The sequence below is a fragment of the Drosophila nasuta genome, chromosome 2R, assembly GCF_023558535.2.
Source record: "Drosophila nasuta strain 15112-1781.00 chromosome 2R, ASM2355853v1, whole genome shotgun sequence".
Classification (NCBI taxonomy): domain Eukaryota; kingdom Metazoa; phylum Arthropoda; class Insecta; order Diptera; family Drosophilidae; genus Drosophila; species Drosophila nasuta.
In genome coordinates, this window is record NC_083456.1 from 12845105 (window position 1) to 12858461 (window position 13357).

General features: G+C 44.6%; 2 protein-coding genes across 3 annotated transcripts in view; one reads left to right on the forward strand and one right to left on the reverse strand.

Annotated features, from left to right (window-relative positions):
* The window catches only part of LOC132783926 (rho GTPase-activating protein 7), a 96012-nt gene that overhangs the window by 63381 nt on the left and 19274 nt on the right, over nucleotides 1–13357 (forward strand). The window contains exons 6-7 of one of the 2 annotated variants that reach the window (XM_060789238.1): nucleotides 6886–7449; nucleotides 12683–13341. In XM_060789238.1, coding sequence (XP_060645221.1) covers nucleotides 6886–7449; nucleotides 12683–13341 — 1223 coding nt within the window. The remainder of the gene's footprint in view (nucleotides 1–6885; nucleotides 7450–12682; nucleotides 13342–13357) is intronic. The other variant, XM_060789239.1, reaches the window with a different exon arrangement.
* On the reverse strand, nucleotides 868–5496 carry LOC132786898 (uncharacterized). The gene is made up of 3 exons (XM_060793625.1): nucleotides 4738–5496; nucleotides 2118–2521; nucleotides 868–1875 (listed from the first exon to the last, which is right to left on the reverse strand). The coding sequence occupies exons 1-3, from the start codon at nucleotides 5388–5390 to the stop codon at nucleotides 1079–1081; spliced, it is 1854 nt and encodes a 617-aa protein (XP_060649608.1). The 5' UTR covers nucleotides 5391–5496; the 3' UTR covers nucleotides 868–1078.

Below are 13357 nucleotides of genomic sequence, written 5' to 3' on the forward strand. Positions count from 1 at the left end.
TAACATTTTTTTAATGCTTTCGGTGTGTGTGCGAGTATTATTTAACCAATTTGTTGTTGGCCGCTTTGCTGACTCTCTGGCTATGACCTTCAATGGTCATTTGTACAAAACAAAGAGCTGCTCTGGCTCTGACTCTGACTCTGGCCTGCAAGTAACCAGGCTGACTTGGCTAACCAGCAGACTTTGCGTCTCTGTCCACAAAAAAACGAAAATATTTTGACGTTGCTGTTGTCGATTTGGTTGCCGACTGGTCAATGTCAATGTCAGAAATTTGTTGAAGTGGAAAATTTGAGTTTGCTGCCGTTGTAACGAAGGCGGCTTAGCCAACAGAGTTTCCTCCTCTGACTGTATGTATGATATTTTAGGTTCAATGCTTGCTAATAAGCTAAGCCTCAAGCCGCCGCTTGATTGATGTGCGTTTTGGGGATTACATGAAACAGCCAAAGCGAGTCTGACCTTTATCCGAACTGTTTGCCTCTGTATTGATGTCATTGTCTGTTGTCTGTTGCGTTTTGTATTTTGTATTTTGTGTTGTTCTATCTGGTTGCATATCTGCGCAGCGGACATATCGATGCCTTGGCATCGGCAACTGCGTGCCACGCCCGGCATGTTGCAGCTGTGTCTTGTGTTGTGTTGTGTCTTGTCTCGCGCGTCTGCAGCTGGGAGTCGTAGAGTTGAACTGCTAGCGCACAATGCTGATTACATTTAGCGATAAATTAGCCAATGAATACAATTAAAAATACAACGACTGCGGAGGCTGGCGGCTACAGACTGCAGCATATCTTGCCACAAGGGCAGAGACCTTCACAGCACAATTCTAGAAAGGCCCCCAAGGGCATGTCGATGTAACCTTCGATTTTGTCGATTTTCTCAAAATCAATTGCATGCTTTATTTAAGTTTCTTTTTGGTATACATTGTTGTGGTGTGGGGGCTGACCCTTTTGTGTGCACTGAAAAAAGTAGAGAAAACGACACGCCTGAGAGTGCGCCTGAAGGAATTGCTGTTGCCCGATACGAAACGAAGCGAACCGAATCGAAACTAAACGCCAATTGCCGATCTCCTGGGCGATTGCTGCATTTACATGTCCAATTGGCCATAATCAATGTCAATGTCACTGTCGCTGTCACCATTCGAGTCCCCGTCAGTGTTGGGCCCCCGCGTTAATTGTGTCTCGCGGGCATCGTGGAGAGCTGACTGCAGGCGCGTTAGTTGGATCCCAGCTGGCCAGGATGTTTTCACCTGCTGCTGTTGTTGCTGTTGGCGCATGCTCGGATTGACAATGAACCTCAAACGCTGCAGAGGATGTGATGTAGCTAAGGTTGAGGCTGACATTGATCTTGTCGAGTGTAATCTATTAGCAGGCAATGACATTGGCATTGAAAGTTGCCATTGCATTGGCAATCCTGCTGCTGCTGCTGCTGCTCCAGCATCCTCTGCTGACATTGATGACTTGACTGATTGATCGTTACTATTAATTTCATGCGTTGACATTCTTTGCGGCCAGTTGTCGCCTTTGTCGTTGTTTCTTTCGTTGTTGCTGTCGATGTCATCCACTTTGTTATTGCCTGACGGCAGATGTCGCTTGCCGCGATTCGGAAAGAATGGATCGTCAACATTGTACAGATCACGCAGTTGCAGTTTTTTACCACGATGCGGAAAGAATGGATCGTCCAGCTTGAAAATGTCGCGATGCTTTTTGCCACGATTCGGAAAAAATAGATCGTCATACTTGAAGAGATCTTTGACTTTGTCGCGCTTGCCGCGATTCGGCACAAAAGTCTCATAGCGATTCAGCAACGCATCCAGATCCGGGGCATTGTGTTGTTTGCGTCCGCGAGGCGGTATAAACGGATCGTCGAGTGCCTTCAGCTCATCTAGCGGGGAGGGAAAAGAGAAAAGTTGAGCACGTGAAACAATGTTTAGCACTTGTGGCAAGGGTTCCACTTAGTGAGTGTGTTGCAAGTTATCATTAAGAATACGCCAAGCCACCACATGCATTTTAAATGCAGCAAAACGCAGCAGACGCAACGAACAACAACTAGAGGCTGGTTACTTTATAATTTCAACACCCTGGTTCGCGTTACGCCCCTGGAATTATGATTTATGCATTGCTCACCGCCCAGTTGGTAGCCCTCCTTTGGATTCTGCTTCTCGCGCCGCACCAGCACATAACGCGGCTCGTCCACAATCAGCGGCGGCTCCAAGTGCCCAGAAAAATTCAACTTCTTCCAGATGAACATGCCCGGGTGATAAAAGTCTGCGCTATTTGCATCCAATTTGCCACCATTTGCTCCATGCTGATGGGGATACAGCAACTGCATGGCCCAGTGCAGGAACTTCACCAGATCCTGTTCGCCAGTGAGTAGCAGAAAGACTTCGTTGTTGCTGTTCTTCAAGTGATGCTCTTCACTGGAATCATCCATGTCGGCGTAATCGTCGTTGCCATCTTCATAATCCGAATCCAATTGATCCTGCATTTCATGCAGTTCTCGCTGCAAACGTGCAACAGCTTCTCTATTTCTAAAGAGGAGAAGGCGGAAGAGAAGAAGAGAAAAGAGAGAGTGGGAGTGGGAGAGTGAGAACTGGGGGAAGTGAAAACTGCTGTTTGAAATTCAATGCAGAGTGAGAGATGATGTCTATGTTAAGATTAATGACGCATCATTTGTAAGACGAAGACGAAGACGCGACGTCAGTTTACGTTTAAGGATCGTCATTGTGCATCATTTCTGAAAACATTCATCTTTTTGTGTGATGTGCGTGGGCTGCTTAGGTTTCAATTACACTCGTCTGCAATACTCGTTTCTCTTTCTTTCTCTCGTACTCGTAAATTGATGAACACATGTTCACGTGGGTTGCCTGCAACAATGGGGCAGTCATCTGAGATCTATATACATCGAACAGCTGACCCAGAAAAGAGCCCCCCCAACACACAACACAAAAATGTTATGCAGAATTAGCCAGTCGGCGAGTTAATCTGGCTGTCATGTCTGCTCATCCAATCAATAGTCAATTTTAGGCAATTCTCCCTCCCCAAACTGTATATATATAAATTGCTGTGTAAAATTACAAATTAAAAGCACAAAATACAACTGAAATGTTTTTTTTTTTTGTCGAGTATGCGGGCTTAAGGCCAATTAATCGACGCATTTAACAAATCAACAAAAACACAACAGAAAACCAAAAAAAAAAAGAAAACCATGAAATACAACGAAACGAAAAGAAATGATTAATCGTCATTTAATAGCAAGAGCACCCCGAAGTCCAATCATTTTTCATCGCCATACCCCTTTATAAATACACCATTTACATGGGGCTGCATCACGCTGACTTACCCTATTAACGTGAGCAAACTGACAGGATCAGTGCTGAAATAAATTCTGCCTAACTAATGATAATTATATGGTGGGTGCGCATAATAAACAGGAGTGCATAATAATCAACAGTTGTATCGAAGATTGTTTACACTTTAAGTCTAGTAAATATCTTTCACATTATTAAAGATTAAAGTGGTCGACAGACAAAAGTCTGCTGTCTTGAATTCTACTAATTTAATCTGGTGCGTTTATCATTTCAAAATAGTAAGTCAAATAAGAAAGCTACAGTTGAGATCTCTCATATAGTGTAGTATTATAATTGAAATATACCAAATGAATATACAATATTTTGTATATTAATATGCTGTATATGCAAAATATATAGAATACAAAATATACCACTTAGTCCCGTCTGCAGCATTCATTTTCTACCATATCATATAATATTATTTACTGAAGGTCTTCTATTATTTTCATCCAGTCCCAACCAAATTCTTAGTTAGGTATCAAAAAGAGCCACTTTAACTTTACAGATGGACATATCACTATCTAGAATATACATATATGTATATGTTATGGGGTCGGAGCAGATTCCTTATGCCTTTATATAATGCAGTATAGATCCAACAAATTTAAGTTCTTGAGTTAGATAATTCGTATAGCACTTGGAATAATGTAAACATACATAAGATAAGGCAAATGTCAAATACTTAATAATATAGCTAAAGTACTTTCAGTAAGAGCATTGTGACTGTAATTCATTGGCACAAATATATATATTTCTCACTTCTCTCAGGTGGGCAGTGGAAAAAAGGGAGAGTGAGAGAGATACTGATTCGACTTTTCAGCTTTTAAGCTGAATGAAAAGTGAAACTCGCGCGCCACTCCGCAATGCAATTCTCGTTTCGGGCCAATGAATTTGCTGACAGTTGGTATTTTATAAAATAAATCAACATATGTATACTCCGAACAGACTCTCCTCCTCCTACTTTTCCTCCTCCTCCTCATCATGTATGGCGCTGAGTTCAAAAACAAAACTGCAATCGTTGTACTGATTTTTTCACGCCCATTAATTGGTTTTGCGTGTTTTTGGCCGACAGCCAAATTGTCGACGATTTGTTGCTCTTATTGTTGTTGATTTTAGTGTACTCGGAACTGGCGCCCAACATATATAGTATACTATATGTATATGTATATTCGAAAAGGGTTAACCCCGAACCTTAACGCGATTGATAAATTGCAGGCCGCCTTTAATTGGCTTACATGTGAACCCAAAAGCCAACGCCAAGCCAAAGTCAAGGCAAAACTGAGGCGAGAAAGTTTTTTGCGGACACTTTCTGCTGCCCTTGTAGATTTAAGCCGCCAGATTGCCACCCAGTTGTGGCTGCCACATCCTTAGCTCGTTGCAAGTACTTAGCTCACCTGACCGCCAGCATCGCTCGATTGTATTCCCGCGGACAATTGCCATTTGCCGCCTGACAAAGCCTGCTCCAGTATTTGTGTATTGCAGACCTCGAATTCGAGTTGGAGTTGGATGTGGGTGTGGGCGTGGCATACTGGACACCAACTGCAGCAGCAGCCGCAGCAGCTCGGCCATGACCATGGCCACGTCGCGCTGCAATTTCCTGCGGCGCTGATTGCTGTCGTGCCTCTAAATCATAAGCCTCGCTCAATGCTTTTCGATTAAAATCCGTCTGCTGCGGTTGCTGTTGCTGTTGCTGTTGCTGCGACTGTTGTTGCTCCACTTCCATGCCATTGTTGTCGTTGTAGGGCAAATTGTTGTTGCTCGACGTCGTGGACTCCTTACTGTGCAGCATATCGCGCAGTGCATCGCCGCTGCCACCGACGCTGTCAAACAGGACGCGTGCATCCTTTTTCCAACGAGTCTGCTCGTGCCGCTGTTGCTGTTGTTGCTGTTGCTGTTGTTGCTGCAGCTGTCTCAAGGCCACCGCCTCCGTGGCAGCGATAAGCGATGGTGGCAAAGATAAGACCACATTGCCATGACCGTTGTTGGCGAAACCACCGCCGCAATAAATCGCCAAGCAGACACAGAGCCAGGCGAGCGTGAGCCTCATGCTGTCTTCTCCCTCGATCGACCGTTCCAATTTCTGCTCCTCGTCGTCGTGGTCGTCGTCGTCGGGCACTTTGATGCTGCGTCCGTTGTGTCCGTTGCGTTCTTCTGCTCTGCGAAACTGAAAGTGGCCCGTTCAGCAACTTCACTTTTTATAGCCGCCACAGCCAGCGTCTGCATTTGGAGTTTTGGGAATACTTTGCAGCTCTTATGGCTATTGTTTGGCCAGTGCATTCGACCATGAAATTAAATAAGAAATTTGTTATTGTATGCCGCATGTTACATATGGCAAACTGGGAAATATGAATGCAGCCACCAGAGAGAACTCTGCTCCCACACCAGTTGAGCAAATACACAAATAGAAAATATCTTGAAAATATATGTTGTGGGGGCGCTAAAGTAAACTACTTTTTGTTGGTTGTGCTGCTCAACTCTGGGAAAAATAGAACTCTCTTTTTATTGCTGCAAATTAGCCGACAACTTCTCACACGGCAGGACAAATGAGGCAGCGTCGCTGCCAAAACATTCGCAGCGATAAAAATCAGTGGCCGAAAGACCGAAGAGCAAAGTCGAAGACCGAAGTCGGCTGCTTCAATAGTTGAGCCGGGCTACCTATGTGAATTTATTACTTGCTAATGCTCGATCGCATTTGTCTCCGCTGGCTTGCAAGGGCTTCCTCCATCCTCTCTCTCTTTCTCTGCCACACAAACACAATTGTTGAGTAATGAGCGCGGCACGTTATTAATGTCATTGGGTTGGAGACTGGAGCTGGAGCTGGAACTGCGACTGGAGCCTGTTCTCATTCCCGTTCTTATTCTCGTGCTCTTTTGTATCTCAGGGCCACGATTTTTAATTAAGTAATTCGCTGACTTTGTTAGCCCTGTGGCTCCTCTGTCTGATCTTCTTTAGAAACTCTTCTACAGTCTCTCCACTGTTGTTTAATCTGGCTAACAAATTGCTTCATTTCAGTTTATTTGCATTTGTTTTGTTGTTGGCCATAATGCCAGTTGTTGCTGCAGCAGCGGCTGCTGTTGCACGTCTTGGCTGTTCTTCATGTTGTTGTCGTTTGTTGTCTGTGCACAGTTTTCGTGTGTCTGCATTTTTCTTTTTCTTTAAGCGTATGGAAAGGAAAAACCTTTTTCTGCCTTTCTGCGGTCGTGTTCTAATTTATTTGTCTTTGATTGTGCCCATGTCGACTAGGAGTTGTTGCAGCTTCTCTGCAGCCTTTGAGTAATGTCTCTGCTCTGATCGTGTCTTTGCCTTCTCCATTTGGTTGTTGGGTAAATTAAGCAAACATACATCATAGCTGCAGCCCCATTAGAAACTGGCGCTCGAGGCTCGCGCGATTAAAAGACTGCCTGGCTACTGACGCTTATTGCCGTGATATATGTACGCAATTAGAGCGCTAATCAAAGCCAATCGCAGCTCTATCTTTCGCTTTCAGTCTTTGAATTAATGTTGCATCTGAAAATGCTAAACAAGTCGTATTCTAATTGCAGCTGGAAATCAACGAGGTATTCGAGTTACGCAAAGCGCAGCGTCTGCACCAACAGCTGATGGATCAACTGGACGCGGCGAGGCAAGCGGCAGCAGCAACCGAGCAGCTTGATGAATTGTCGCGTTCTACGGAATCTGATAGCGGCTTTGACAGCAGCAGCACAACAGCGACAACAACTGCAGCAGCGACAGCGACAACAACAGCAACAGCAACAAGCAAACCAGTGACAACTAAACTTAGAGCATTGCCACCGCCTCCTCTAAGTCCCGCTGAACAACCAAGTCGCCGCCCTTCGACTACAGCAAACACAGCGTCGCAACCAGATGATGTGAACATTTGGGCAAACAAATTTCTACGTGATTTGGACAATCTGATGGGTGGCGATAAGGTGCCACCACATCTAGCAGGAGCAACTGGCAACTCGCCCACATCGAGGACTGCGCCCATGTTGCTCTCAGCGGCAGCCAGCGCAGCGTTGCAGAGTCGCCTCGGCAAGAGCACAGCTAACACAGCTAACGGCGAGCAGCAGCAGCAGAACGGACTCGTCTTGAAACCGGAGAAGCATGTAAGTCAAATGAGCACATAAATTCTCACACTGTGATTTCATAATATACAGCCAAAGAATGTATGCATGAAGTCGCTTGGAATCCCAATGTAATCTCTGGCACGATTTCGACATGCTGCTGCAGCATATATTTTATGTAGGTTAGATAAAAAGCGCTTAAAACAAAGGCATTTAATCTGAAGCCAAACAATGTTGTCCACACATAACGCCAGTCCCTCCCCTTCTTCCCCTCCCCCCTCGCAGTCACGCACACACTTGGAGTCAGAAGTCTGCCCCCATCATCATCATCATCATCGTCATCATCAATGCAAGAATGTGTGGTGTTCTCTTCAAGAATTGCCGCCATATGTTTCCCACCCAAAAAAGGAAAAACTGCGATGCCGCCGGATGCGTGAAATTTACGAGTACGAGTATGTGCCGCAGCGTGGCAAGTGTGGCAAAAGGGGTAAAGGCAGTCAGTCACTGTGCTGTTTGTGTGCCACTTGAATGAGTTAAACTCTGAACTCTGTTGAATAGATAGAAGAAGGAATAGAATGAAGAAAGCCATTAAACAGCAGCCAAAGTTCTTCTTCGCTTTTTCAAATGGGGAATACAATTGATATCTGTCAGTTGCAACACAAACTAGACATGCAACAGCAACTGCAACGGCAACTGCAACTGCGGTCAGCAGGCAAACCACACACGTAGTTAACATATCTTTAGTCTCAGATTCAGATTCAGCTACAACTTCAGTTTCAACTCACGATGACCCACTTAATGCAGACATATAAAGCATAAAGCCAAAGCCCAGAAACCCAAGCAACTTGTTAGCTGTCTCTGTCTCTGTCTCTGTCGCTGGCTTATCATATCAAATAGATCTAATTAAAACATTTATAAGCCAGAGCCAACTCATAAACGGCACTGAGCTTGCGGTCTCACTTCCCCCCTTCTCTCTCACGCTCTCTCTCTTTCTCTCTCCCACACTCTCTCTATATCTCACTCTTTCCTCTGTGTCTATATTGCTGAAGTAGTTTGTCGTTGTCTGTTGCATATGCTTAGCATACATTTCGCTCAGCTACGAGCTACGTTGTGATTATCAGTGGAAAAACCTCAAAAAGACATCAGCAACAACAAAGTAAATATTAATTTTCAAAACGCGTGCCAGTGGAAAAACACACCGCAGACAACAACGACCACAAAAAAAAATTAAAAACCAAAATACATTTTGTGACCAAACTGAAATAGACACGACTTCAAGCGACAAACTTGCGCCCAACTAATTATTTGTTCGAACGAACAAAAAATAAACCTTGTATAAATTTGGTAATACGCGTATATTATTAGCAGTCACTGTGCTGTGCTATGCTGCTATCCTGCTGCCGATGATGATAATGATAATAATGATATGCATATGCTCGTCTCTTGTTTCTTTCCCTTTCGACCAGCCTCCGATTTGAGGGCAAACAACAGGAAACTCATGTCGAGCTCTGCCTCGCTTGTTAAATATTCCATGACATGCATGAGAAATATTTGGCGCAATTTCGGGCATGATCCATGCTAAAAGCAGTTCACAAAATCTGTTGCCAGGCTGTTCACTGCTGCTGCTGCTGTGTGAAATTGTTTTCCCTTTAGCAGGCTGAATGTGGGCGCATGTTTGACATTTAGCCAAGGCAGCGATGGAGCGACGGAGGCAGCTTGTCCCCAACCTGAAATCGAGACTGTATCGAGCTGTCATATTTCGCAGTAATCGCTCAAGTAAAAGTGCCAATTAAAAACGCTTAAGCTTGGAGAAAAAGTGCTGCAGTGCCAATAATTAACACCGAGAATGCAGTTCTGCACTTTGGCATTCGCCACAGTCAGTCAGTGAGTTAGTGAGTCAGTCAGTCATTGATTTATGCGCTTCCAGCGACAGTATAAATCAAAGACAGCAGCAGACGAGCATCAACCTTATCGAGGACACAAGTGCGTGCCTCGTTTGCCAAAATGGCCCAAAACATCCGGACAAAACTGTCAACGAAAGTAAAGCAAAGCAAAAAAATCAAAAAGAAGCACGTCAAGACGAAAACAGATGTTTTTCTCTTCGGTACTCGCAAGTGAGTTGCCAACGAATTGGGTCAATATGCCGCCCTGCGGCACAGGAGACACCAAAAAGCAAAGATCCGAGCGAGATGGAGTCGTTGCTGCTCGCTCTCTACCTGCACACACATAGCACTTCACTCTGCCCCAGCTGTCAGCACATTGGAACTGGAGCTGCTGCTGCTGCTGTTGTTGTTCCTGTTGTGGCAGACCAAGTGGAACCCAACGCCCCAATTTAGTTGCCAGTGATGTTTATGAGGCGCGCTCCGATTGCTACGAAAGTGAATCTTCGACTTGGTGTGTGTGTGTGGGGCAGTCAACATACAGAGTGCAATCCAATCCACGCTTAATGATGACGAACCATGCACACACAACAAGAATGGAACAAAAGGCAAGACGCGCACAAAAGCTTTTCACGCAGCTCAACTTGCAACAAGTCGCTGCATCAACGACGGCCATTGGACAGTTTTGTGACTTAAGTAGAACTTGCAAATCACTGCAAGACAAACAAACATGACGAGCCACAACGCAAAATAAAAAAATACAAAAATAAAAAAGAGGAGTTCAAGCCGCAGTCGAAGTCGGAGTCGAAGCAACAAACCGATGGGCTGGGCAGGCGTTTAAGTGTTTTGATTTGATAATTATTATCAGTGGGCATGCGTGACCGCAGGCAGAGGCATGTCCAATCGATTTGCGATAGTCGGCACATAAACTTGAGTCGAGTTGCCTTCGCTCTCTTTCTCCACGTCTGGCTTTCTGGGTCATACATCAATAAAATGTGGCACATTGCACATTTGTCATTAAATTTTTTGTCGAACATTGACAGATGAAATACCGCCTTGCCTCGCCATCCCCTCGACTGTTTTCTTGATTCAATTTCGAGGGACACTTTTATGATCAATTAGTGGCATTTACAGTTTTTCCTATTTTCAAATGCATTGCCGAGATAAGCGAACTACAATTTTCATTTTATGTGTCGTTTTATTGCGTTTTTCATTAACTAACCGAAGAAAACATTTCATTTCATTTCGAATTCGAATAATTTGGAGATGGAATTGGAATTGAAATATAAGAAGACTATCGCCCCGTTGTCAGTTTGTTGTGAGAAAAATCTGTAGTTTTTATTGCATTTAAATTGACTTTTGCCAGCGTTTCGGCTATCGAGTTCTACTGCAATACATAAAATTTATTTTATTTCTCACCACAAGAGAAAAATCGTAAGATCGTAAAACGCTTCAATTTCAATAACAACAAAGTTTCCAAATACGATACGAATAATCAAATTTAAACGCAGAGGAAGAGAGAATGAACCGAAAATCAGAAAGATGTAAAACAAGTTGGAGCCATAATTGAGAATTTTGTTTAGTCTGATAAAATCGCTAAATTAATAGAACCAACGAATAAATAGCCGTAAAATGTAAAAGTTTTTATTGGTTCAACCGATCTACATATATAGAGGATATCGCTGCTGCTGCTGCTGCTATTGCTGCTGGCGCCCGCCTGGCTATACATATAGTCATGTGTCGGATCGGATGCCCATAAAAGCAGCATCGGTTGCCAGAGTCCAATTAATGCGTCGCCGGCGAGAGTTGGCGGCTCATTAACACGCAGTTGGCCAACGCACAGCACTCGCAGAAGTATCGATATCTGATGGCCAACCGACTTTATTAATAATTCATAGAAACTGCTGTTGTTGTTGCTGTTGTTATTGTTGGCTGCTCCATAATGCATTACAAATTTGTGGCAGCCACATGTTGCAACGTTTTTGGCTTAGCAATCCCCAAGGACACGCCTGCCAACCGCATCCTGTGTGCGTCTTTCTTGACCAATGTAATTATATTACAACCGAGTCCATATTTGGTCAGCACAAAGTGCACAGACAAAGTCTTGATTCAATTATTGAGCTCAAGATTTGAGAGTGTATTAAAACAAAAAGAACAAAGTTATTGTGCTTTTGCATATTCAATTTAAACTTTGTGCCACATTCTTAACTAATTCTCTTGCATCTTCGACAGCTGCTCTTTTATTTATGTAATAATTCATAAACATAAACTGGTTACAACTTATACGACAGTCCCAAAAAAAAATTTCTCTTCCCTTTGCTGTCTCGCTCTACCTTTCTTTCTTTTAGCTCTCTTGGCGCACTTCTGTTACAGTTTTTGTTGGCCATTTCGTTGCCGTTACAGATGCCCCTAAGGAGCGCTGGCTGAGTGCTCACGTCAGCAGCAGCAGCAACAACAAGCGGCAACAACAACCTGCTGTACACAGTTGCTCTGGGGCAACTGCGTTTGTTACCTTTTTTTTCCACCAATAAATCATTTAAATCAATTTCCGCCTGTTGCTGTTTTTACAAAATGAATTTTTCGCGACGCTCGCAGCCTCCTCAACATCGCATCGCAAAGCCTTGTTAGCCTGACTGCAACCAAATTGTCAATCGCTTGCCAAAGGCTTGTAAATCGAATTGACATAACGAACTTAACTCAGCTGAAACTGAAAAACTGGCAGCTGCACCACCCATTTTGGTCAATTTTGCCAGCCAAACTCTCCTCGCGGAGACAGGTGACAACGACAACAACGACAAACGTCGATGCGAAAGATACGCAAATTCTGGCTGCCATGGAACACGTTGCAGCTATTCAGCCATATAAATCATATGGCACAACAATAGCAAATGTTTCTCTCTCTCTCTTCTCTCTCGAGCGGCCACTTGAAATAGCCAGGCTGTGACTTCGTCTTCGTCTTCGGCTGCGGCTTTGTGGAGATTCCACAGAAAACTAACTCGGAAAGCGTTTCGCTTATGGCGATTTGCATAAAATACAAATTCTGATTGTAGTCTTCTGCTGTTGCTGCTGCTTCGCCACTTGACAACGCTCAAAAATGCCATTGATATTTCCTTTTGGCATTGTTTTTTCTGTGCAGTCTGCTGAAAAACGTGAAAACGCCTCGCTTAAAGACGAGGCAACAGCTAGCAACAGCAACAGCTCGAGCTCGAGCTCCAGGTCTCAGGTCTCTTGTCTCTGGTCTCATTATGCATTCAAGGTCCTTTCGTCTAAAGGTTGAGGTTGTGGCCCTCGAATCTGTCAGCGTTGTCTTTCGACTTTTCTATATTAAACCTGACTGACTATATTTTAATACTTTGTTTCCCTTCTTCTACTTCTCTCTCTCTCGTTTATGCCAGGCAACCATTCCTTTGCAATCGTTTAACCTTGATTGCGGACGCACTGAGGCGACACCGACAGCAGCCAGCAGGCCAAGCGTTGCCTATATGCGAACTCTGTCGGCGCCCGGCGGCCAAGTTGCCGCCATGCCGTCGCGTAATGCTTCAATTGGGGGCCCAAGTCAGCGCAAGAGTCTCGCGTTGTCCGCGTTTAATGGGCATGCAGAGACGTCGTCGTCATCGTCGTTGCCATCGTCAGCAACAACTCATAAGCTGACAAATTTCCAAAGTGCATTGAAAATCGAAGAGCTTACGGCGGCAACAGGTGAAGCAGCAACCACTACAACAACTGCGACGACGACCACCATGGATGATTTGAAATCTAGGCGACAGCTGGAAACAGCGACGATGCCAATGCCAAAACGGGTGGGCATTAATCTTGCAACAACGTCGCCAACATTGACGAGCAGAAATGTTATAACCCCGCCGCCGCCGGCGTCAGCAAAGCAAACGGCAGCCGCTTCGGCTTCAGCTTCAGCTGGCACTCATCTGACCTCGGGGAAAGGCGCCGCCACGCCTGGTTATCTGGTGGATGTGACCAAAAAAGGCTCGACCTCAACCATATGGACATCGGAGGAGTCCATACTGCGCAGCGTTGGCGCCGTCGATGAAGACAACAAGTGAGTACACAGCCAG